The sequence below is a fragment of the Melanerpes formicivorus genome, unplaced genomic scaffold (assembly GCF_026170545.1).
Source record: "Melanerpes formicivorus ecotype bairdi unplaced genomic scaffold, bMelFor1.0.p_v2 SCAF_77, whole genome shotgun sequence".
Lineage (NCBI taxonomy): Eukaryota > Metazoa > Chordata > Aves > Piciformes > Picidae > Melanerpes > Melanerpes formicivorus.
This window is the reverse complement of record NW_027142429.1, coordinates 643,744-665,655: the sequence shown is the minus strand read 5'-3', so window position 1 is coordinate 665,655 and position 21,912 is coordinate 643,744. Positions and strand designations below refer to the sequence as shown.

Here is a 21,912-nt window from a genome sequence, read left to right as displayed (position 1 = left end):
GTGTCCAGAGCTCAGCAGTAAGAGTCCAGAGCTCAGCAGTAAGAGTCCAGAGCCCAGCAGTAAGTGTCCAGAGCTCAGCAGTAAGAGTCCAGAGCTCAGCAGGAAGTGACCAGAGCTCAGCAGGAAGTGTCCAGAGCCCAGCATTAAATGTCCAGGGCTCAACAGGAAGTGTCCAGAGCCCAGCATTAAATGTCCAGGGCTCAACAGGAAGTGTCCAGAGCTCACAGTAAGAGTCCAGAGCCCAGCAATAAGAGTCCAGAGCCCAGCAGTAAGTGACCAGAGCTCAGCAGGAAGTGTCCAGAGCTCAGGAGGAAGAGTCCAGAGCCCAGCAGTAAGTGTCCAGAGCTCAGCAGTAAGAGTCCAGAGCTCAGCAGTAAGTGTCCAGAGCCCAGCAGTAAATGTCCAGAGCCCAGCAGTGACTGTCCAGAGCCCAGCAGTAAATGTCCAGAGCCCAGCAGTAAGTGTCCAGAGCCCAGCAGTGACTGTCCAGAGCCCAGCAGTAAGTGTCCAGAGCCCAGCAGTAAATCTCCAGAGCTCAGCAGTAAATGTCCGGGGCTCAACAGGAAGAGTCCAGAGCCCAGCAGTAAGTGACCAGAGCCCAGCAGGAACTGTCCAGAGCTCAGGAGGAAGTATCCAGAGCTCAGCAGTAAAAGTCCAGAGCCCAGCAGGAAGTGTCCAGAGCTCAGCAGGAAGTGTCCAGAGCTCAGGAGGAAGAGTCCAGAGCCCAGCAGTAAGAGTCCAGAGCCCAGCAGTAAGTGTCCAGAGCCCAGCAGGAAGAGTCCAGAGCCCAGCAGTAAGTGTCCAGAGCCCAGCAGGAAGAGTCCAGAGCCCAGCAGTAAGTGTCCAGAGCCCAGCAGTAAGAGTCCAGAGCCCAGCAGTAAGTGTCCAGAGCCCAGCAGTAAGAGTCCAGAGCTCAGCAGTAAGTGTCCAGAGCTCAGCAGTAAGAGTCCAGAGCCCAGCAGTAAGAGTCCAGAGCCCAGCAGTAAGTGACCAGAGCCCAGCAGTAAGAGTCCAGAGCCCAGCAGTAAGTGTCCAGAGTCCAGCAGGAAGAGTCCAGAGCCCAGCAGTAAGTGTCCAGAGCCCAGCAGTAAGAGTCCAGAGCTCAGCAGTAAGTGTCCAGAGCTCAGCAGTAAGAGTCCAGAGCCCACCAGTAAGTGTCCAGAGCTCAGCAGTAAGAGTCCAGAGCCCAGCAGTAAGTGTCCAGAGCCCAGCAGTAAGTGTCCAGAGCTCAGCAGTAAGTGTCCAGAGCCCAGCAGTAAGTGTCCAGAGCTCAGCAGTAAGAGTCCAGAGCCCAGCAGTAAGTGTCCAGAGTCCAGCAGGAAGAGTCCAGAGCCCAGCAGTAAGTGTCCAGAGCCCAGCAGTAAGAGTCCAGAGCTCAGCAGTAAGTGTCCAGAGCTCAGCAGTAAGAGTCCAGAGCTCAGCAGTAAGTGTCCAGAGCTCAGCAGGAAGTGTCCAGAACCCAGCAGTAAGAGTCCAGAGCCCAGAAGTAAGTGTCCAGAGCTCAGCAGTAAGAGTCCAGAGCCCAGCAGTAAGTGTCCAGAGCTCAGCAGTAAGAGTCCAGAGCCCAGCAGTAAGTGTCCAGAGCCCAGCAGTAAGAGTCCAGAGCCCAGCAGTAAATGTCCAGAGCTCAGCAGTAAGAGTCCAGAGCTCAGCAGTAAGTGTCCAGAGCCCAGCAGTAAGTGTCCAGAGCTCAGCAGTAAGAGTCCAGAGCTCAGCAGTAAGTGTCCAGAGCCCAGCAGTAAGTGTCCAGAGCTCAGCAGTAAGTGTCCAGAGCCCAGCAGTAAGTGTCCAGAGCCCAGCAGTAAGTGTCCAGAGCTCAGCAGTAAGTGTCCAGAGCCCAGCAGTAAGTGTCCAGAGCCCAGCAGTAAGAGTCCAGAGCTCAGCAGTAAGTGTCCAGAGCTCAGCAGTAAGAGTCCAGAGCTCAGCAGTAAGTGTCCAGAGCCCAGCAGTAAGAGTCCAGAGCTCAGCAGGAAGTGTCCAGAGCTCAGCAGGAAGTGTCCAGAGCTCAGCAGTAAGTGTCCAGAGCTCAGCAGGAAGTGTCCAGAGCTCAGCAGGAAGAGTCCAGAGCTCAGCAGTAAGTGTCCAGAGCTCAGCAGGAAGTGTCCAGAGCTCAGCAGGAAGAGTCCAGAGCTCAGCAGTAAGTGTCCAGAGCTCAGCAGTAAGAGTCCAGAGCTCAGCAGGAAGTGTCCAGAGCTCAGCAGTAAGTGTCCAGAGCTCAGCAGTAAGAGTCCAGAGCTCAGCAGGAAGTGTCCAGAGCTCAGCAGGAAGTGACCAGAGCTCAGCAGTAAGTGTCCAGAGCTCAGCAGTAAGAGTCCAGAGCTCAGCAGTAAGTGTCCAGAGCCCAGCAGTAAGTGTCCAGAGCCCAGCAGTAAATGTCCAGGGCTCAGCAGGAAGTGTCCAGAGCTCAGCAGTAAATGTCCAGGGCTCAACAGGAAGAGTCCAGAGCCCAGCAGTAAATGTCCAGAGCTCAGCAGTAAGAGTCCAGAGCCCAGCAGTAAATGTCCAGAGCCCAGCAGGAAGAGTCCAGAGCCCAGCAGTAAATGTCCAGAGCCCAGCAGTAAGTGTCCAGAGCCCAGCAGTAAATGTCCAGGGCTCAGCAGGAAGAGTCCAGAGCCCAGCAGTAAATGTTCAGGGCTCAGCAGTCAGTGACCAGAGCTCAGCAGTAAGTGTCCAGAGCCCAGCAGGAAGAGTCCAGAGCCCAGCAGTAAGTGTCCAGAGCCCAGCAGTAAATGTCCAGAGCCCAGCAGTAAATGTCCAGGGCTCAGCAGGAAGAGTCCAGAGCCCAGCAGTAAATGTTCAGGGCTCAGCAGTCAGTGACCAGAGCCCAGCAGTAAGTGTCCAGAGCTCATCAGTAAGTGTCCAGAGCCCAGCAGTAAGTGTCCAGAGCTCATCAGTAAGTGTCCAGAGCCCAGCAGTAAGAGTCCAGAGCTCAGCAGTAAGTGTCCAGAGCTCAGCAGTAAGTGTCCAGAGCCCAGCAGGAAGTGTCCAGAGCTCAGCAGTAAGTGACCAGAGCCCAGCAGTAAGTGTCCAGAGCTCAGCAGTAAATGTCCAGAGCCCAGCAGGAAGTGTCCAGAGCTCAGCAGTAAGTGACCAGAGCCCAGCAGTAAGAGTCCAGAGCTCAGCAGTAAGTGTCCAGAGCTCAGCAGTAATTGTCCAGAGCCCAGCAGTAAGAGTCCAGAGCCCAGCAGTAAGAGTCCAGAGCTCAGCAGTAAGTGTCCAGAGCTCAGCAGTAATTGTCCAGAGCCCAGCAGTAAGAGTCCAGAGCCCAGCAGTAAGTGTCCAGAGCTCAGCAGGAAGTGTCCAGAGCCCAGCAGGAAGTGTCCAGAGCCCAGCAGTAAGTGTCCAGAGCTCAGCAGTAAGTGTCCAGAGCTCAGCAGGAAGTGTCCAGAGCCCAGCAGTAAGAGTCCAGAGCTCAGCAGTAAGTGTCCAGAGCTCAGCAGGAAGTGTCCAGAGCCCAGCAGGAAGTGTCCAGAGCCCAGCAGGAAGTGTCCAGAGCTCATCAGTAAGTGTCCAGAGCTCAGCAGGAAGTGTCCAGAGCCCAGCAGGAAGAGTCCAGAGCCCAGCAGTAAGTGTCCAGAGCTCATCAGTAAGTGTCCAGAGCCCAGCAGTAAATGTCCAGGGCTCAGCAGTAAGTGTCCAGAGCCCAGCAGGAAGTGTCCAGAGCTCAGCAGTAAGTGACCAGAGCCCAGCAGCAAGTGTCCAGAGCTCAGCAGTAAGTGTCCAGAGCCCAGCAGGAAGTGTCCAGAGCTCAGCAGTAAGTGACCAGAGCCCAGCAGTAAGTGTCCAGAGCTCAGCAGTAAGTGTCCAGAGCCCAGCAGGAAGTGTCCAGAGCTCAGCAGTAAGTGACCAGAGCCCAGCAGTAAGAGTCCAGAGCTCAGCAGTAAGTGTCCAGAGCTCAGCAGTAAGTGTCCAGAGCCCAGCAGTAAGAGTCCAGAGCCCAGCAGTAAGTGTCCAGAGCTCAGCAGGAAGTGTCCAGAGCCCAGCAGTAAGTGTCCAGAGCTCAGCAGTAAGTGTCCAGAGCTCAGCAGGAAGTGTCCAGAGCCCAGCAGGAAGTGTCCAGAGCCCAGCAGTAAGAGTCCAGAGCTCAGCAGGAAGTGTCCAGAGCCCAGCAGGAAGTGTCCAGAGCCCAGCAGGAAGTGTCCAGAGCTCAGCAGTAAGTGACCAGAGCCCAGCAGTAAGAGTCCAGAGCTCAGCAGTAAGAGTCCAGAGCCCAGCAGTAAGTGTCCAGAGCTCAGCAGGAAGTGTCCAGAGCCCAGCAGTAAGAGTCCAGAGCCCAGCAGTAAGTGTCCAGAGCCCAGCAGGAAATGTCCAGGGCTCAACAGGAAGAGTCCAGAGCCCAGCAGTAAGAGTCCAGAGCCCAGCAGTAAATGTCCAGGGCTCAGCAGGAAGAGTCCAGAGCCCAGCAGTAAAAGTCCAGAGCTCAGCAGTAAGAGTCCAGAGCTCAGCAGGAACTGTCCAGAGCCCAGCAGTAAGTGTCCAGAGCCCAGCAGTAAGTGTCCAGAGCTCAGCAGTAAATGTCCAGGGCTCAACAGGAAGAGTCCAGAGCCCAGCAGTAAATGTCCAGGGCTCAGCATTAAGTGTCCAGAGCTCAGCAGTAAGTGTCCAGAGCCCAGCAGTAAGAGTCCAGAGCTCAGCAGTAAGTGTCCAGAGCTCAGCAGTAAGTGTCCAGAGCCCAGCAGGAAGTGTCCAGAGCTCAGCAGTAAGTGTCCAGAGCCCAGCAGTAAGAGTCCAGAGCTCAGCAGGAAGTGTCCAGAGCTCAGCAGTAAGTGTCCAGAGCTCAGCAGGAAGTGTCCAGAGCTCAGCAGGAAGTGTCCAGAGCTCAGCAGTAAGTGTCCAGAGCTCAGCAGGAAGAGTCCAGAGCTCAGCAGTAAGTGTCCAGAGCTCAGCAGGAAGTGTCCAGAGCTCAGCAGGAAGAGTCCAGAGCTCAGCAGTAAGAGTCCAGAGCTCAGCAGTAAGTGTCCAGAGCTCAGCAGTAAGAGTCCAGAGCTCAGCAGGAAGTGTCCAGAGCTCAGCAGTAAGTGTCCAGAGCTCAGCAGTAAGAGTCCAGAGCTCAGCAGGAAGTGTCCAGAGCTCAGCAGTAAGAGTCCAGAGCTCAGCAGTAAGTGTCCAGAGCCCAGCAGTAAGTGTCCAGAGCCCAGCAGTAAATGTCCAGGGCTCAGCAGGAAGTGTCCAGAGCTCAGCAGTAAATGTCCAGGGCTCAGCAGGAAGTGTCCAGAGCCCAGCAGTAAGAGTCCAGAGCCCAGCAGTAAGAGTCCAGAGCCCAGCAGTAAATGTCCAGAGCCCAGCAGTAAATGTCCAGGGCTCAGCAGGAAGAGTCCAGAGCCCAGCAGTAAATGTTCAGGGCTCAGCAGTCAGTGACCAGAGCTCAGCAGGAAGTGTCCAGAGCCCAGCAGTAAGAGTCCAGAGCCCAGCAGGAAGAGTCCAGAGCCCAGCAGTAAGTGTCCAGAGCTCATCAGTAAGTGTCCAGAGCCCAGCAGTAAGAGTCCAGAGCTCAGCAGTAAGTGTCCAGAGCTCAGCAGTAAGTGTCCAGAGCCCAGCAGGAAGTGTCCAGAGCTCAGCAGTAAGTGACCAGAGCCCAGCAGTAAGTGTCCAGAGCTCAGCAGTAAGTGTCCAGAGCCCAGCAGGAAGTGTCCAGAGCTCAGCAGTAAGTGACCAGAGCCCAGCAGTAAGAGTCCAGAGCTCAGCAGTAAGTGTCCAGAGCTCAGCAGTAAGTGTCCAGAGCCCAGCAGTAAGAGTCCAGAGCCCAGCAGTAAGTGTCCAGAGCTCAGCAGGAAGTGTCCAGAGCCCAGCAGGAAGTGTCCAGAGCCCAGCAGGAAGTGTCCAGAGCTCAGCAGTAAGTGACCAGAGCCCAGCAGTAAGAGTCCAGAGCTCAGCAGTAAGAGTCCAGAGCCCAGCAGGAAGTGTCCAGAGCCCAGCAGTAAGTGTCCAGAGCTCAGCAGGAAGTGTCCAGAGCCCAGCAGTAAGAGTCCAGAGCCCAGCAGTAAGTGTCCAGAGCCCAGCAGGAAATGTCCAGGGCTCAACAGGAAGTGTCCAGAGCCCAGCAGTAAGAGTCCAGAGCTCAGCAGTAAGTGTCCAGAGCTCAGCAGTAAGAGTCCAGAGCTCAGCAGTAAGAGTCCAGAGCCCAGCAGGAAGTGTCCAGAGCCCAGCAGTAAGAGTCCAGAGCTCAGCAGTAAGTGTCCAGAGCCCAGCAGTAAGAGTCCAGAGCCCAGCAGTAAGAGTCCAGAGCTCAGCAGGAACTGTCCAGAGCCCAGCAGTAAGTGTCCAGAGCCCAGCAGTAAGTGTCCAGAGCTCAGCAGTAAGTGTCCAGGGCTCAACAGGAACTGTCCAGAGCTCAGCAGTAAGTGTCCAGAGCCCAGCAGTAAGAGTCCAGAGCTCAGCAGTAAGAGTCCAGAGCTCAGCAGGAACTGTCCAGAGCCCAGCAGTAAGTGTCCAGAGCCCAGCAGTAAGTGTCCAGAGCTCAGCAGTAAGTGTCCAGGGCTCAACAGGAACTGTCCAGAGCTCAGCAGTAAGTGTCCAGAGCCCAGCAGTAAGTGTCCAGAGCTCAGCAGTAAGTGTCCAGAGCCCAGCAGTAAGTGTCCAGAGCTCAGCAGTAAGTGTCCAGAGCCCAGCAGGAAGTGTCCAGAGCTCAGCAGTAAGTGACCAGAGCCCAGCAGTAAGTGTCCAGAGCTCAGCAGTAAGTGTCCAGAGCCCAGCAGGAAGTGTCCAGAGCTCAGCAGTAAGTGACCAGAGCCCAGCAGTAAGTGTCCAGAGCTCAGCAGTAAGTGTCCAGAGCCCAGCAGGAAGTGTCCAGAGCTCAGCAGTAAGTGTCCAGAGCCCAGCAGTAAGTGTCCAGAGCCCAGCAGTAAGTGTCCAGAGCCCAGCAGTAAGAGTCCAGAGCCCAGCAGTAAGTGTCCAGAGCTCAGCAGGAAGTGTCCAGAGCCCAGCAGTAAGTGTCCAGAGCTCAGCAGTAAGTGTCCAGAGCTCAGCAGGAAGTGTCCAGAGCCCAGCAGGAAGTGTCCAGAGCCCAGCAGTAAGAGTCCAGAGCTCAGCAGGAAGTGTCCAGAGCCCAGCAGGAAGTGTCCAGAGCCCAGCAGGAAGTGTCCAGAGCTCAGCAGTAAGTGACCAGAGCCCAGCAGTAAGAGTCCAGAGCTCAGCAGTAAGAGTCCAGAGCCCAGCAGTAAGTGTCCAGAGCTCAGCAGGAAGTGTCCAGAGCCCAGCAGTAAGAGTCCAGAGCCCAGCAGTAAGTGTCCAGAGCCCAGCAGGAAATGTCCAGGGCTCAACAGGAAGAGTCCAGAGCCCAGCAGTAAGAGTCCAGAGCCCAGCAGTAAATGTCCAGGGCTCAGCAGGAAGAGTCCAGAGCCCAGCAGTAAAAGTCCAGAGCTCAGCAGTAAGAGTCCAGAGCTCAGCAGGAACTGTCCAGAGCCCAGCAGTAAGTGTCCAGAGCCCAGCAGTAAGTGTCCAGAGCTCAGCAGTAAATGTCCAGGGCTCAACAGGAAGAGTCCAGAGCCCAGCAGTAAATGTCCAGGGCTCAGCATTAAGTGTCCAGAGCTCAGCAGTAAGTGTCCAGAGCCCAGCAGTAAGAGTCCAGAGCTCAGCAGTAAGTGTCCAGAGCTCAGCAGTAAGTGTCCAGAGCCCAGCAGGAAGTGTCCAGAGCTCAGCAGTAAGTGTCCAGAGCCCAGCAGTAAGAGTCCAGAGCTCAGCAGGAAGTGTCCAGAGCTCAGCAGTAAGTGTCCAGAGCTCAGCAGGAAGTGTCCAGAGCTCAGCAGGAAGTGTCCAGAGCTCAGCAGTAAGTGTCCAGAGCTCAGCAGGAAGAGTCCAGAGCTCAGCAGTAAGTGTCCAGAGCTCAGCAGGAAGTGTCCAGAGCTCAGCAGGAAGAGTCCAGAGCTCAGCAGTAAGAGTCCAGAGCTCAGCAGTAAGTGTCCAGAGCTCAGCAGTAAGAGTCCAGAGCTCAGCAGGAAGTGTCCAGAGCTCAGCAGTAAGTGTCCAGAGCTCAGCAGTAAGAGTCCAGAGCTCAGCAGGAAGTGTCCAGAGCTCAGCAGTAAGAGTCCAGAGCTCAGCAGTAAGTGTCCAGAGCCCAGCAGTAAGTGTCCAGAGCCCAGCAGTAAATGTCCAGGGCTCAGCAGGAAGTGTCCAGAGCTCAGCAGTAAATGTCCAGGGCTCAGCAGGAAGTGTCCAGAGCCCAGCAGTAAGAGTCCAGAGCCCAGCAGTAAGAGTCCAGAGCCCAGCAGTAAATGTCCAGAGCCCAGCAGTAAATGTCCAGGGCTCAGCAGGAAGAGTCCAGAGCCCAGCAGTAAATGTTCAGGGCTCAGCAGTCAGTGACCAGAGCTCAGCAGGAAGTGTCCAGAGCCCAGCAGTAAGAGTCCAGAGCCCAGCAGGAAGAGTCCAGAGCCCAGCAGTAAGTGTCCAGAGCTCATCAGTAAGTGTCCAGAGCCCAGCAGTAAGTGTCCAGAGCTCAGCAGTAAATGTCCAGAGCTCAGCAGTAAGTGTCCAGAGCCCAGCAGGAAGTGTCCAGAGCTCAGCAGTAAGTGACCAGAGCCCAGCAGTAAGTGTCCAGAGCTCAGCAGTAAGTGTCCAGAGCCCAGCAGGAAGTGTCCAGAGCTCAGCAGTAAGTGACCAGAGCCCAGCAGTAAGAGTCCAGAGCTCAGCAGTAAGTGTCCAGAGCTCAGCAGTAAGTGTCCAGAGCCCAGCAGTAAGAGTCCAGAGCCCAGCAGTAAGTGTCCAGAGCTCAGCAGGAAGTGTCCAGAGCCCAGCAGGAAGTGTCCAGAGCCCAGCAGGAAGTGTCCAGAGCTCAGCAGTAAGTGACCAGAGCCCAGCAGTAAGAGTCCAGAGCTCAGCAGTAAGAGTCCAGAGCCCAGCAGGAAGTGTCCAGAGCCCAGCAGTAAGTGTCCAGAGCTCAGCAGGAAGTGTCCAGAGCCCAGCAGTAAGAGTCCAGAGCCCAGCAGTAAGTGTCCAGAGCCCAGCAGGAAATGTCCAGGGCTCAACAGGAAGTGTCCAGAGCCCAGCAGTAAGAGTCCAGAGCTCAGCAGTAAGTGTCCAGAGCTCAGCAGTAAGAGTCCAGAGCTCAGCAGTAAGAGTCCAGAGCCCAGCAGGAAGTGTCCAGAGCCCAGCAGTAAGAGTCCAGAGCTCAGCAGTAAGTGTCCAGAGCCCAGCAGTAAGAGTCCAGAGCCCAGCAGTAAATGTCCAGGGCTCAGCAGGAAGAGTCCAGAGCCCAGCAGTAAAAGTCCAGAGCTCAGCAGTAAGAGTCCAGAGCTCAGCAGGAACTGTCCAGAGCCCAGCAGTAAGTGTCCAGAGCCCAGCAGTAAGTGTCCAGAGCTCAGCAGTAAGTGTCCAGGGCTCAACAGGAACTGTCCAGAGCTCAGCAGTAAGTGTCCAGAGCCCAGCAGTAAGTGTCCAGAGCTCAGCAGTAAGTGTCCAGAGCCCAGCAGTAAGAGTCCAGAGCCCAGCAGTAAGTGTCCAGAGCTCAGCAGGAAGTGTCCAGAGCCCAGCAGGAAGTGTCCAGAGCCCAGCAGTAAGAGTCCAGAGCTCAGCAGTAAGTGTCCAGAGCTCAGCAGTAAGTGTCCAGAGCCCAGCAGGAAGTGTCCAGAGCACAGCAGTAAGTGACCAGAGCCCAGCAGTAAGAGTCCAGAGCTCAGCAGTAAGAGTCCAGAGCCCAGCAGGAAGTGTCCAGAGCCCAGCAGTAAGTGTCCAGAGCTCAGCAGGAAGTGTCCAGAGCCCAGCAGTAAGTGTCCAGAGCCCAGCAGGAAATGTCCAGGGCTCAACAGGAAGAGTCCAGAGCCCAGCAGTAAGAGTCCAGAGCCCAGCAGTAAGTGTCCAGAGCCCAGCAGTAAGTGTCCAGAGCCCAGCAGTAAATGTCCAGGGCTCAACAGGAAGAGTCCAGAGCTCAGCAGTAAGTGTCCAGAGCCCAGCAGTAAGTGTCCAGAGCCCAGCAGTAAATGTCCAGGGCTCAACAGGAAGAGTCCAGAGCCCAGCAGTAAGAGTCCAGAGCCCAGCAGTAAATGTCCAGGGCTCAGCAGGAAGAGTCCAGAGCCCAGCAGTAAATGTCCAGAGCCCAGCAGTAAATGTCCAGGGCTCAACAGGAAGAGTCCAGAGCCCAGCAGTAAATGTCCAGAGCCCAGCAGTAAGTGTCCAGAGCCCAGCAGTAAATGTCCAGGGCTCAGCAGTAAGTGTCCAGAGCTCAGCAGTAAGTGTCCAGAGCCCAGCAGTAAGAGTCCAGAGCCCAGCAGTAAGTGTCCAGAGCCCAGCAGTAAGTGTCCAGAGCTCAGCAGTAAGTGACCGGAGCCCAGCAGGAACTGTCCAGAGCTCAGGAGGAAGTGTCCAGAGCTCAGCAGTAAAAGTCCAGAGCCCAGCAGGAAGTGTCCAGAGCCCAGCAGGAAGTGTCCAGAGCTCAGCAGTAAGAGTCCAGAGCCCAGCAGTAAGAGTCCAGAGCCCAGCAGTAAGTGTCCAGAGCCCAGCAGGAAGTGTCCAGAGCTCAGGAGGAAGAGTCCAGAGCCCAGCAGGAAGTGTCTGTGGTGGTTTGAGCCTTAACTGGGATTTAAGAGCTCCAATGGGGGGGAGCAGGATAGAGAATCCTTCCCCTGCTTCCCCTTCCCCCTCCCCCAAAACAAGACAGGAAAGAAAGGGGGATAAGGGAGAAAAGGAGGAGGTGCATCGACCAAGAAATACTCTGGAGTTGGTTTGGAAGTCGAGAGGTCACATTGCTTTAAGCAATATATCTGTCTCTGTATGTGTGTATCGAACAGTAACAGGAAGGGGTCAGGAGGGTGAGGCACAAGGATGGATTGGGAGAACATGCATACAGCAAAGCAACACTCCTTTGAAGATGCAGAGGAAGAAAAGACCAGGCCTGAGCACGTGGCAGAGAGGCAGGAAGCCTGCAGCAGTCCTCTCATCCAGGCAAGGCAGAAGCAAAAGAGAGCCAGTGGCTGCAGGGTCTTCCTTTTCATAGGCTTGCTGGACAGGGAGGGGCAGTGGAACAGAATAACTCAGTTTCCCAGGGGGAAATCCCCTCCGGGGAGGGCAAAGCTCTCACACGCTCTCCCCCCTGGCTTTCAGGATGGGCATAACCCATCCCAGTGTCCAGAGCCCAGCAGAAACTGCCCAGAGCTCAGCAGGAAGTGTCCAGAGCCAATGGATGGATGGATAGATGTGTGGATGGATGGAATGATGAATGGTTGGATGCATGGATGAATGGATGGGTGCATGGATGGGTAGATTGATGGATGGATGGATAGATGGATGGAAGGATAGTATCACAGTGTCACAGTATCACCAAGGTTGGAAGAGACCTCGAGGATCATCGAGTCCAACCTGTCACCACAGACCTCATGACTAAACCATGGCACCAAGTGCCACATCCAATCCCCTCCTGAACACCTCCAGGGATGGGGACTCCACCACCTCCCTGGGCAGCACATTCCCATGGCTAACAACTCTCTCTGGGAAGAACTTTCTCCTCACCTCCAGCCTAAACCTCCCCTGGCACAGCTTGAGACTGTGTCCTCTTGTTCTGGTGCTGGGTGCCTGGGAGAAGAGCCCAACCCCCATCTGGCTACAACCTCCCTGCAGGGAGTTGTAGAGGGCAATGAGGTCTCCCCTGAGCCTCCTCTTCTCCAGGCTAAGCAACCCCAGCTCCCTCAGCCTCCCCTCACAGGGCTGTGCTCCAGACCCCTCCCCAGCTTTCTTGCCCTTCTCTGGACACCTTCAAGTCTCTCAATGTCCTTCTTGACCTGAGGAGCCCAGAACTGGACACAGGACTCAAGGTGTGGCCTCAGCAGTGCTGAGCACAGGGCACAAGGACTTCCCTGCTCCTGCTGGCCACACTATGCCTAATGCAGACCAGGATGCTTGGATGGATAGATGGATGGAAGGAGAGATGCATGGATGCATGGATGGACAGATGGATGCATGCATGCATGGAAGGGTGGATGGATGGATGGATGGATGGATGGATGGATGGATGGATGGATGGATGGATGGAAGGAGAGGTGCATGGATGCATGGATGGACAGATGGATGCATGCATGCATGGAAGGATGGATAGGTGTATGGGAGGACAGATGGAAGGATGGATGGATTTGATGACAGAGATCAGAATCAATACAGATGACCAATATGATCTAAGCATTGTTCAGTTTCATTAGGGATGCTCTGCAGCCTACACAGACACACAGACTCCCAGAGTGTGGTTAGTATGATCTCAGTGGTTCCCCACAAGTGTCCACACATCCTACTGCCATACAGTATTGGTTAAACCACTAATATCAAGCAAAGCTGTGGCTTGATCTATCCATCCTGTTCTTCCAAGATCACTCTCTGTGTTTCCAGGTAGCAGCACTTTGAGTTACACACTGCAGGCACAGCTCTGTTGTGCTGAACTGCTGGCTGCCTCGACACCTATGCCCAGCATGGCCTACCAGGAGAGCAAGCCCTGAGCTTACGCTGGCAGATTGCTCACACTGCTTACTGCTGTGATTGCAACAGGTGGATGGGTGGGTGGGTGGATGGATGGATGGATATGGATGGATGGATGATGGATGGATGGATGGATATAGATGGATGGATGGATATAGATGAATGGATGGATGGGTGGATGGATGGAAGAATGGATGGGTGGATGGATGGATGGATGGATGGATGGATGGAAGGATGGATGGATATGGGTGGATGGATGGATGGATGGATGGGTGGATGGATGGATGGATGGATGGATAGATGGATGGATGGATGGATGGGAAAATGGATGGATGGGAAAATGGGTGGATGTGTGGATGTGTGGATGGATGGATGTGTGGATGGGAGACTGCTTGGCATCCACAGTCTGGATGCAGCTACCTGCCAAGCCCTGGCTGAGGCACTGAGCACCTGCAGTAAGCTGATAAAGATGCCAGAGGGTTGTGTCCTTGGTTTTCCATGGCAGCAAGCTCAGGGTCTCAGGACAGCTGATGGGGCACAGCCCTGCACTGCACTTGGGTTGTGTGACAGGAGGTGGATGTCACATAGCCCAACACTGTGTGCTTGGTGGACCTGGAGAGCTGGGGGTGTCCTGAGCAGTGCAGGGAGCTGCTGGGGGGGAGGTGATTACAGCAGCAGGAGGGGCTGCCCTTGCTCCTTGCTCGCCCAGGGTGGGGGCACAGCCCCTCTCAGCGAGCAGCCTGACCTGCAGCAGGCAGGCAGAACCCTTACACCCAGTCCAGCAGCAGCTCTGCTGTGGTCGCACAGACTGGGATGGCTCCCGGGGCCGTGGCAGACCCTCTGCTGGTGTGGCAGCAGCAGGACACAGCGGAGGAGCTGCACGAGGTGCTGAGCCACGCTCAGGGCGGGCAGCGGGTGGGTGCTGGTGGCCACCTGCTCCCGAAGCCAGAGGTTTCCTCTCTATGGGATGCAGGGCAGAGCCTGACCTCCCTGCAGCAGCGACAGACCCCTCACAAGGGTTGTGCACCAGGCTGAGAGCTGACTCCACTCATCACACCAGTGCTTGATGGTCTCTCCGCTCTCTCCTCTCCCCGCAGGCTGCCTGGTGACGAGCCAGGAGAAGCCCACCCAGAGCCACGACGCCACTGTGGCAGCCTCTGGCGCAGCCCAGCGCAGCTCCCCCGCCGCCGGGGAGCAGGCGGAGCAGCGCGGAGCCGGCGCGGCGGCCGCGGGCACGGTGCTGCAGGTCAGCGCCATCCCCCCCGGCGTGCTGGACAGAGCCGAGCTTGCCGACTTCTACTGCTGCAGCCGCTGCGGGAAGGTGTTCTGGGAAGGCTCCCACTTCGGACGCCTCGTCTCCCAGTTTCAAGATGTCCTTGTCACCGCCGAGGACCAGCAGAGCCTCTCCGAGCTGAGCTGAGAGGGCGCCAGGGGCTCTGCAGGGGGTGGGGACGGCAGGGGACAGCTTCCCAAGCTGCTCGGGGAGGGGCTGGAGGGGCGCTGGGAGGCTGTCACCTTCTCACTGATGGGATCATGGAACTGTTTCAGTTGGAAAAGACCTTTCAAATCCTGGAGTCCAGCCATCTGGTGTCCCTCAGCACCACATCTCTGTGCCTTTGAAACACCTCCCGGGATGGGGATTCAGCCACCTCCCGGGATGGGGATTCAGCCTCCTCCCGGGATGGGGATTCAGCCTCCTCCCGGGATGGGGATTCAGCCACCTCCCGGGATGGGGATTCAGCCACCGCCCGGGATGGAGATTCAACCACCTCCCGGGATGGGGATTCAGCCACCTCCCGGGGTGGGGATTCAGCCACCTCCCGGGATGGGGATTCAGCCACCGCCCGGGACGGGGATTCAACCACCTCCCTGGGTGGGGATTCAGCCACCGCCCGGGACGGGGATTCAACCACCTCCCTGGGTGGGGATTCAGCCACCTCCCGGGATGGGGATTCAGCCACCTCCCTGGGCAGCCTGGGCCAGGCTTTGAGAACCCTCCCAGTCAGAAAACCTCTTCCAGTGTCCAACCCAAACCTCTCCTGGTGCCACCTGAGGCCATTTCCTCTCCTCCTATCACTTGTTACTAGGGAGAAAAGACCAGGGGGCTCCAGCCTGCTTTCAGGGAGCTGTAGAAGGTCAGAAGGTCAGCCCTCACTTACACACACACACACCCCCGAGACCGAACAACCCCTCAGCTGCTCCTCAGAGGGTTTGTGCTCTAGACCCCTCAGCAGCTTCATTGCCCTTCTCTGGACATGCTCCAGAGCCTCAATGTCCCCCTTGGAGCAAGGGCCCCCAAGCTGAACCCAGTTCTGCAGGTGGCATCCATGGCAGCCCCAAAGCACAGGGCCTCTGTGAGATCATTGAATGAGAGGAGGCTGAGGAACAGAACCTTTGCTTTATTTCTCCCTCCCTCCAGGCTGGGCATGGCAAGAGGGTGGCAGCCACCACTGAGCACTGCTGGGTGGCCACAAGAAAACCTCTGGGTGTATGGCAGTGCCCACTGGCACCCACATCACCCTGCAGCACAGCTGAGAGTACCCAGCAGAGCTGGGCTGCCCCAGGGGACTGGGGTCCTGTAGGAGCAAAGGCTGCTCCATGACTCCCCCAAGCCATCCCCTGTGGCCAGGGCAGTGCAGTGTGGGCTCCCACTGTCACCAGTGGCACTTGCCAGTGTCCAGAGAAGGCTGCATGGGCAGAGGGAGGAACCAGGGCAGGTGAGGTTGGTCCTGCAGCTCCTGGCACTGCTGTGTGATGCCTTCCCATCCAGGGAAGCTTACATGGCTCCAACCAGCAACTGAGCAGCGTTTGCAGACTTCCTCCTCTTGTCCTGGTCAGCTGCCAGGCCCTGCTGTCACTGCTGGGCAGGCCCCTGGGGCTGTTGGCTGAAGTGTGACACTCACAGGCTGCCCAGGCAGCTTGTGTGGGCATGCAGTGCCAGCACTTCCTACCCCCCAGGGACACCTCTCCTCCTGGATCAGCCCTTTGGCAAACCCCAGCTTTTGCCACTCTGAGCATCCTCCTCTCCATGAGCTGCTGCCTCTCCAGCAGTGCAGTGACCCTGGGCAGTGCCAGCCTGCACTCTGGGCCCAGCTTCGCTCCCCAGAGGCCCTTGCTGAGTGCTGCCCATGGACACCACCCCCCTCCCTGGTGGCACTGTCCAGGGTCACACAGTGCCATGTCGCCCTGATTCCCATCAGGAGGTGGCAGAGGACCCCTGTGCCCACCCCTCTGTCCCATCTCACTGGCAGCCCTGCCAGGGCCCCCCCCTGCTGCCACATTCATTTCTGATGGAAGCACAGAATAGGAGAGTGTCCCTCGGCTGTGAGGAGCACAGGGGACACTGCCCAGCCCCACAGCAGCCCCACCGCTGGCCATAAGGATCCCTTTTGGCAGGACAGGGGGGCTGAGCCTGCCCCTCTCCCATCAGGACATGCCAGGATGGGAATGTGGCTCTGGCCAGAAGCACCTGCAAGGCTCTGTGTTCCCCAGGGCCTTCTGAGGGGTTATTTCCTCTCCTTCCCTGTGCTTCACTTGGAGCTTGGGCAGAAAGTGTCCTCCATGGCTGAGCATCACCATCATCATCGTGATGACAGCAGTGCTGTTGGGCTGTGCACCACGGAGGCCTTCCCTGCCCCAGCCACTCCTCTTCCCACAGAGCAAGGCCATGCTGCAGTGCACTGCTTCACATTTTGGTGCAGATTTGGCCCCAAAATCGCTTTTCCTCTCCTCTCAGTCTGGTTTGGGGGTCACAAAGTGCAGCCACACTGATGCTGTGCCAGCCAGAGAGGCCCATGGCAGCCTGCTGTGGCCCTGCACACAGAAGGCTTGAGAACCATAACTCCTGCTGCTGAGCCTTTGGCTGGGGGGATGCTGGACTTGTGGGGGTCCCCCTGGGAAGTCACTGCATCATTGCTGCCTCTCCTCTCCTCTCCTCTCCTCTCCTCTCCTCTCCTCTCCTCTCCTCTCCTCTCCTCTCCTCTCCTCTCCTCTCCTCTCCTCTCCTCTCCTCTCCTCTCCTCTCCTCTCCTCTCCTCTCCTCTCCTCTCCTCTCCTCTCCTCTCCTCTCCTCTCCTCTCCTCTCCTCTCCTCTCCTCTCCTCTCCTCTCCTCTCCTCTCCTCTCCTCTCCTCTCCTCTCCTCCCCTCTCCTCCCCTCTCCTCTCCCCCCTCCCCTCCCCTCTCCTCTCCTCCCCTCCCCTCTCCTCTCCTCCCCTCCCCTCCCCTCCCCTCCTCTCCCCTCCCCTCTCCCCCCTCCCCTCTCCCCCCTCCCCTCCCCTCCCCTCTCCCCCCTCCCCTCCCCTCCCCTCCCCTCCCCTCTCCTCTCCTCTCCTCTCCGAACCGAACCTCTCCTCTCCTCTCCTCTCCTCTCCTCTCCTCTCCTCTCCTCTCCTCTCCTCTCCTCTCCTCTCCTCTCCTCTCCTCTCCTCTCCTCTCCTCTCCTCTCCTCTCCTCCCCTCTCCTCCCCTCTCCTCCCCTCTCCTCTCCTCTCCTCTCCTCTCCTCTCCTCTCCTCTCCTCTCCTCTCCTCTCCTCTCCTCTCCTCTCCTCTCCTCTCCTCTCCTCTCCTCTCCTCTCCTCTCCTCTCCTCCCCTCCCCTCCCCTCCCCTCCCCTCCCCTCCCCTCTCCTCTCCTCTCCTCTCCTCTCCTCTCCCCTCCTCTCCTCTCCCCTATTCTCCTCTCCAGAGGGCAGGCAGTGATGTTGCCCCTTGCCTGGGGGGCCCTGGCAGTGCCCCCTGCCCACATGCTGACACCTCCAGCCCAGTGGATTATTTCTGCTAATGAGATTAAAATGCCTTCTGCTGAGCTCCCCCTTGGTGGCCTTCACTCTGCCACTGATCCTCTCCATCTCCCTCCTCAGCTACCTTTCCTGCACAGAACCTGAAGGCATTCCATGCTGCGTGCTGCTTTCCCAGCCCTGCCCCCAGGCCTTCTTGTGTTGGCCTCAACTTCCTCTGTGTCTAAAATGGGAATTTCCTCCTGGTTTGCACTCCCAGGGTGGTTTTGTCGAGTTTCAGTCTCACAGAATCACAGAATCACCAAGGCTGGAGGAGACCTCAAAGATCATTGAGTCCAACCTATCAACACAGACCCCATGGCTAAACCATGGCACCAAGTGCCACATCCAATCCCCTCCTGAACACCTCCAGGGATGGGGACTCCACCACCTCCCTGGGCAGCACATCCCAATGACGAATGACTCGCTCGGTGAAGAACTTTCTCCTCACCTCCAGCCTAAACCTCCCCTGGCACAGTTTGAGACTGTGTCCTCTTGTTCTGGTGCTGGCTGCCTGGGAGAAGAGACCAACCCCCACCTGGCTACAACCTCCCTTCAGGTAGTTGTAGAGGGCAATGAGGTCACCCCTGAGCCTCCTCTTCCCCAGACTAAGCAACCCCAGCTCCCTCAGCCTCTCCTCACAGGGCTGTGCTCCAGACCCCTCCCCAGCTTTCTTGCCCTTCTCTGGACACCTTCAAGTCTCTCAATGTCCTTCTTGACCTGAGGAGCCCAGAACTGGACACAGGACTCAAGGGGTGGCCTCAGCAGTGCTGAGCACAGGGCACAAGGACTTCCCTGCTCCTGCTGGCCACACTCTTCCTGATGCAGGCCAGGATGCCCTTGGCCTTCTTGGCCCCCTGGGCACACTGCTGGCTCATGTTCAGCCTACCATCAACCAGCATCCCCAGGTCCCTCTCTGCCTGGCTGCTCTCAGCCACTCTGCCCCCAGCCTGTAGCATTGCCTGGGGTTGCTGTGGCCAAAGTGCAGCCCCTGGCACTTGGACTTGTTGAATGCCATCCTGTTGGCCTCTGCCCATCTGTCCAGCCTGTCCAGGTCCCTCTGCAGAGCCCTTTAGCCCTCTAACTAACCAACATCTGCTCCCAGCTTGCTGTCATCTGCACATTTACTGATGACTGACTCGACCCCCTCCTCCAGATCATCAATGAAGATATTGAACAGGCTGAGGCCCAGCACTGGTCCCTGGGGCACACCACTGGTGCCTGGCTGCCAGCTGGCTGTGGCACCATTCACCACCACTCTCTTGGCTCAGCCTCCAGCCAGTTCCTAACCCAGCTCAGAGAGCTGCTGTCCCAGCCAGGGGCTGACAGCTTGGCCAGGAGTTTGCTGTGGGGGATGGTGGCAAAGGCCTTGCTGCAGTCCAGGCAGACCACATCCACAGCCTGCCCCACATCCAGCAGGCAGTCACCTGGGCATGGAAGGAGATCAGGTTGGAGAGGCAGGACCTGCCCTTCCTAAATCCATGCTGGCTGGACCTGAGCCCTTGGCCATCCTTCAGGTGCAGTTATTGCCCCCAGGATAATCTGCTCCATCACTTTCCCTGGCACTGAGCTCAGGCTGCCAGGCCTGGAGTTTCCAGGTTCCTCCATCTGACCTTTCCTGTGGATGGGGACCACCTTGGCCAGTTTGTGGTGCAGCAGGTTGGTGCCAGGAGGTGCCAGCAGAGGCTGAGCTGTGTGCTGCTGAACTGGCACCCTGACATGCAGCTGCTGTGCTGGACATTGCTTGCAGGGCTTCTGGTGCTGCAGAGCTGGGAGCTGGAGGGACCAAATGTCCGCTCTGGGGGCGATGATGCAGTCAGGTGGAGACACAGACCCTATCTAACATGCCCTGGGCCAACCTCCCCATCTTTGGGCCATAATGAACTTGTCCTGGGCCATCAAGACAGGTTTGCTATTGGATCCCATGCCAGGGCTCTGGCATCAGGAAAAGGCACTCTTGGTGAGAGGTTTTCTTCCTCTGTGTCATGGACAGATGTTTAAAACATTGTCCCCTCTTCCCCATGGCAGCAGTGCCTCTGGCCTGGGTCACCTCTGGTGCTGTGACAGGACAGTGGCCTCACATGGCCGTGGACCAGCTTGGATGGAGATGCTTCCAGGGTGCCACTGGCCATCTCAGCACGGTGGCATCTCTGCCATCAGTGTCACCAGCTGTGAAGGTCTCCATCTCCCCATCCCTCCACCCCTCAGTGCTTCCCCATCCCTGCTCAGGGGCAGGAAGGCTTCCTGAGGCTGCCAGAACAGTTTTCTCCATTAGGCCCTCCCCAGAGTCCTCAAATGTCTGAGAGGGGTGGTAGAAGAACTGTGAAAAGGGGCTCATGGGATCCCTGCTGAGGGACCCTCAGCACCCACTTGGAGCACCCACTGCCCACAGCTGTGTCTGGGCCCCTGGGGCCATCCTGCCACTCTCTGATGCTTTGGCTCTGAGGGGTTTCCTCTTGCCCACGTGTCCAGGTGAGCTGTTCAATGCCTGCTCAGTACCTGCTCAGTGCATGTCCTTACATCCACTCATCTCTGGTGCCAGCACCCTTGATGCTCTGCAAAGCAGCCACTGGCTCCTCTGGGGCATGAGCAGCCTCCTGGTTTGTGCCATCCCTTGTGGGCAATCAGGCCACCAGCTGCCCTGGAGCAGCATGTGGGCTGAAGCCTGCCACAGAGTCATGGAATGGTTTGAGCTGGAAGGGACCTTCCAAGCTCATCCAGTCCAACCCCTGCAGCCAGCAGGGGCAGCTGCAACCAGAGCAGGTCGCTCAGAGCCCCAGCCAACCTCACCTGCAGTGGTTCCAGGGATGGGGCAGCTCCCACCCCTCTGGGCAGCCTGGGCCACCTCAGTGTCAAACATTTCTCCTTTCTCTCTTGTCTGAATCTCCCTCTTTCAGTCCAAACCCTCACCCCTTGTGGTAGTTTCAGGCTATGGAAACCCCTGGCCTTGTCCTTCGAGCAGCAGGATGAGGCTCATGCTGTGCCAGCAGCCACTGGTGAGACCACCCCAGCTGCTGAGCATGGGGCAGCCAGCACCAGGGGCTGAGCAGTCTGAGCACCCTGGGCTCTGCATGGACTCAGCCATGTGTCAGCATCCTGCCACTGCAGGGCTTGCTCTGGCAGGGCAGAAGCAGAGGGGAAACAAAGCAGGATCCTGTTGTGGGCATACAGTGGGTGATGCTTCGCCATGAAGTGAGACCAACCCCTGCAGACCTCTGCTGAGGAAAGCCTCTGAGTCACACCAACAGCTGAGTCATCCTGGCCCCAGCCAGCAGCAGGGTGGTCAGAGCTGCACCCCCAAGCCTCCCCAAGCAACCCCTGGGCATTTCTGGCCTTTGCCCACTGGGTTTCCAGAGCTGTGGCTTGATGTGCTCTGCCACTGCTTTCCCTGGGGGACAGTGGGATGTTCTGACCCTGTCCCTCACCCTGGGGGTGGCTCCTGGCCACACAGCTGCCTGCCAGGGGCTCTTCCCTCTGATCTCTGGGGACTGTAGGGTCATCTCCTGGCCACCTCCAGGATTTTATCTCCCTGCCATCTCTCATTTCAGGGTGCTTGTCCTTACAGCCTGGGCTGCTGGCAGGCAGCTGTGCTGGGGTAGGCTCATCACCATGTTTTAGGAGGAGCCCAACCCAGGAGAACATGTAGACATAGCACAAAACAGGCCCTGAAGGGTCTCATCCAGCTCCTGGGGAGGGGGAAAGCAGCTAAGACCCAGCCCAGCACCCCTCTCTTCTGCTGCCTGCAGGAGGTGATGACAAGGTAGGTGCAGCGAGGTCCCCTCCAGTCAGAGACACAGTTAACATCAAACCCCACCGCAGACCAGCTGGAGCAGCATCCAGGAAGTAATAAATTGTCCAGTTTTGAATGGTGGATACAGATCAAAGGGAATGGTCCCAGCTTCTTAATCACCCTATGACATTATTGCCCTGTCTGGCTCCCTTAAAGCAACCTGCTGAGAGCACCCCATTGCCTGTGCCCCACTGCCGGCTACCTGGGGCAGCAAGAGCCCTCCACGGCTTTATGGAGTCACTGCATCTGTTCCACAGGTGTGGGGCTCGGGCTGGGCTGCCCATGCCAAGAGCCTCTTGATCCCCAGGTTGCTTCAGCTGCCCTCAGCTCCTGCCCCTGCACTGCAAGATGCCATCACGAGGGGAGCTGGGATGAAAGGTCCTGGGGGAAGAGCTGTCCCTCTGCTCTGTCACGGCAGCCTGAAGGAGCCGTGATGAGCAGCAGGGCTCGGCCCTGAGGAGCCAGGCGTCGGATGTGGGGCCGGTTCCTCTCCTCGCCTTGTGTACTCCTCGCACATCCTTCGCAGCCTGATGGGGACAAGGTGTTTGGTGCTCAGGCCAGCTTTGGTTTACAGATGAATATATCAACATTGTTCCTCACCAGGCAGGAATGTGCTTCCCTCCCTTCTCCCCGGCTTATCCCCATCCCCTTCCGAGCAAACTTCCTTCCTCCTGTAATCTGGAGCGGAAACCTCGCCGCATACTTGACCGGCTCAGAGAACCCAGCTCGGTTTTCCCTGGCGTGACTTTGTGCCTTGACCGAGGGCTGGTGGGTCCCCACGGCAGGCAGCGAGGCAGGGGAGGAGGGCGAGGGCTGCAGCGCTGCCCATCCTCACACGGAGCCGATCTCCCGGCCGGATGCTCCGGGCGGGCTCCCAGTTGCCGGGCTGCCGTTTCCAAACAAGCCGGCGATGTCTGGGCACGGGCCCAGGGCTGGCGAGCCCGAGCCTGGCTGCCAG

General features: G+C 57.4%; 1 protein-coding gene across 1 annotated transcript in view; it reads left to right on the top strand.

Annotated features, from left to right (window-relative positions):
- Positions 1 to 13,815, top strand: part of EXD3 (exonuclease 3'-5' domain containing 3) — a 454,860-nt gene extending 441,045 nt beyond the window's left edge. Inside the window, exon 23 of the mRNA XM_068164114.1 lies at positions 13,488 to 13,815. Coding sequence (XP_068020215.1) covers positions 13,488 to 13,810 — 323 coding nt within the window. The 3' untranslated portion in view covers positions 13,811 to 13,815. The remainder of the gene's footprint in view (positions 1 to 13,487) is intronic.
- The last annotated feature ends 8,097 nt before the right edge of the window (positions 13,816 to 21,912 follow it).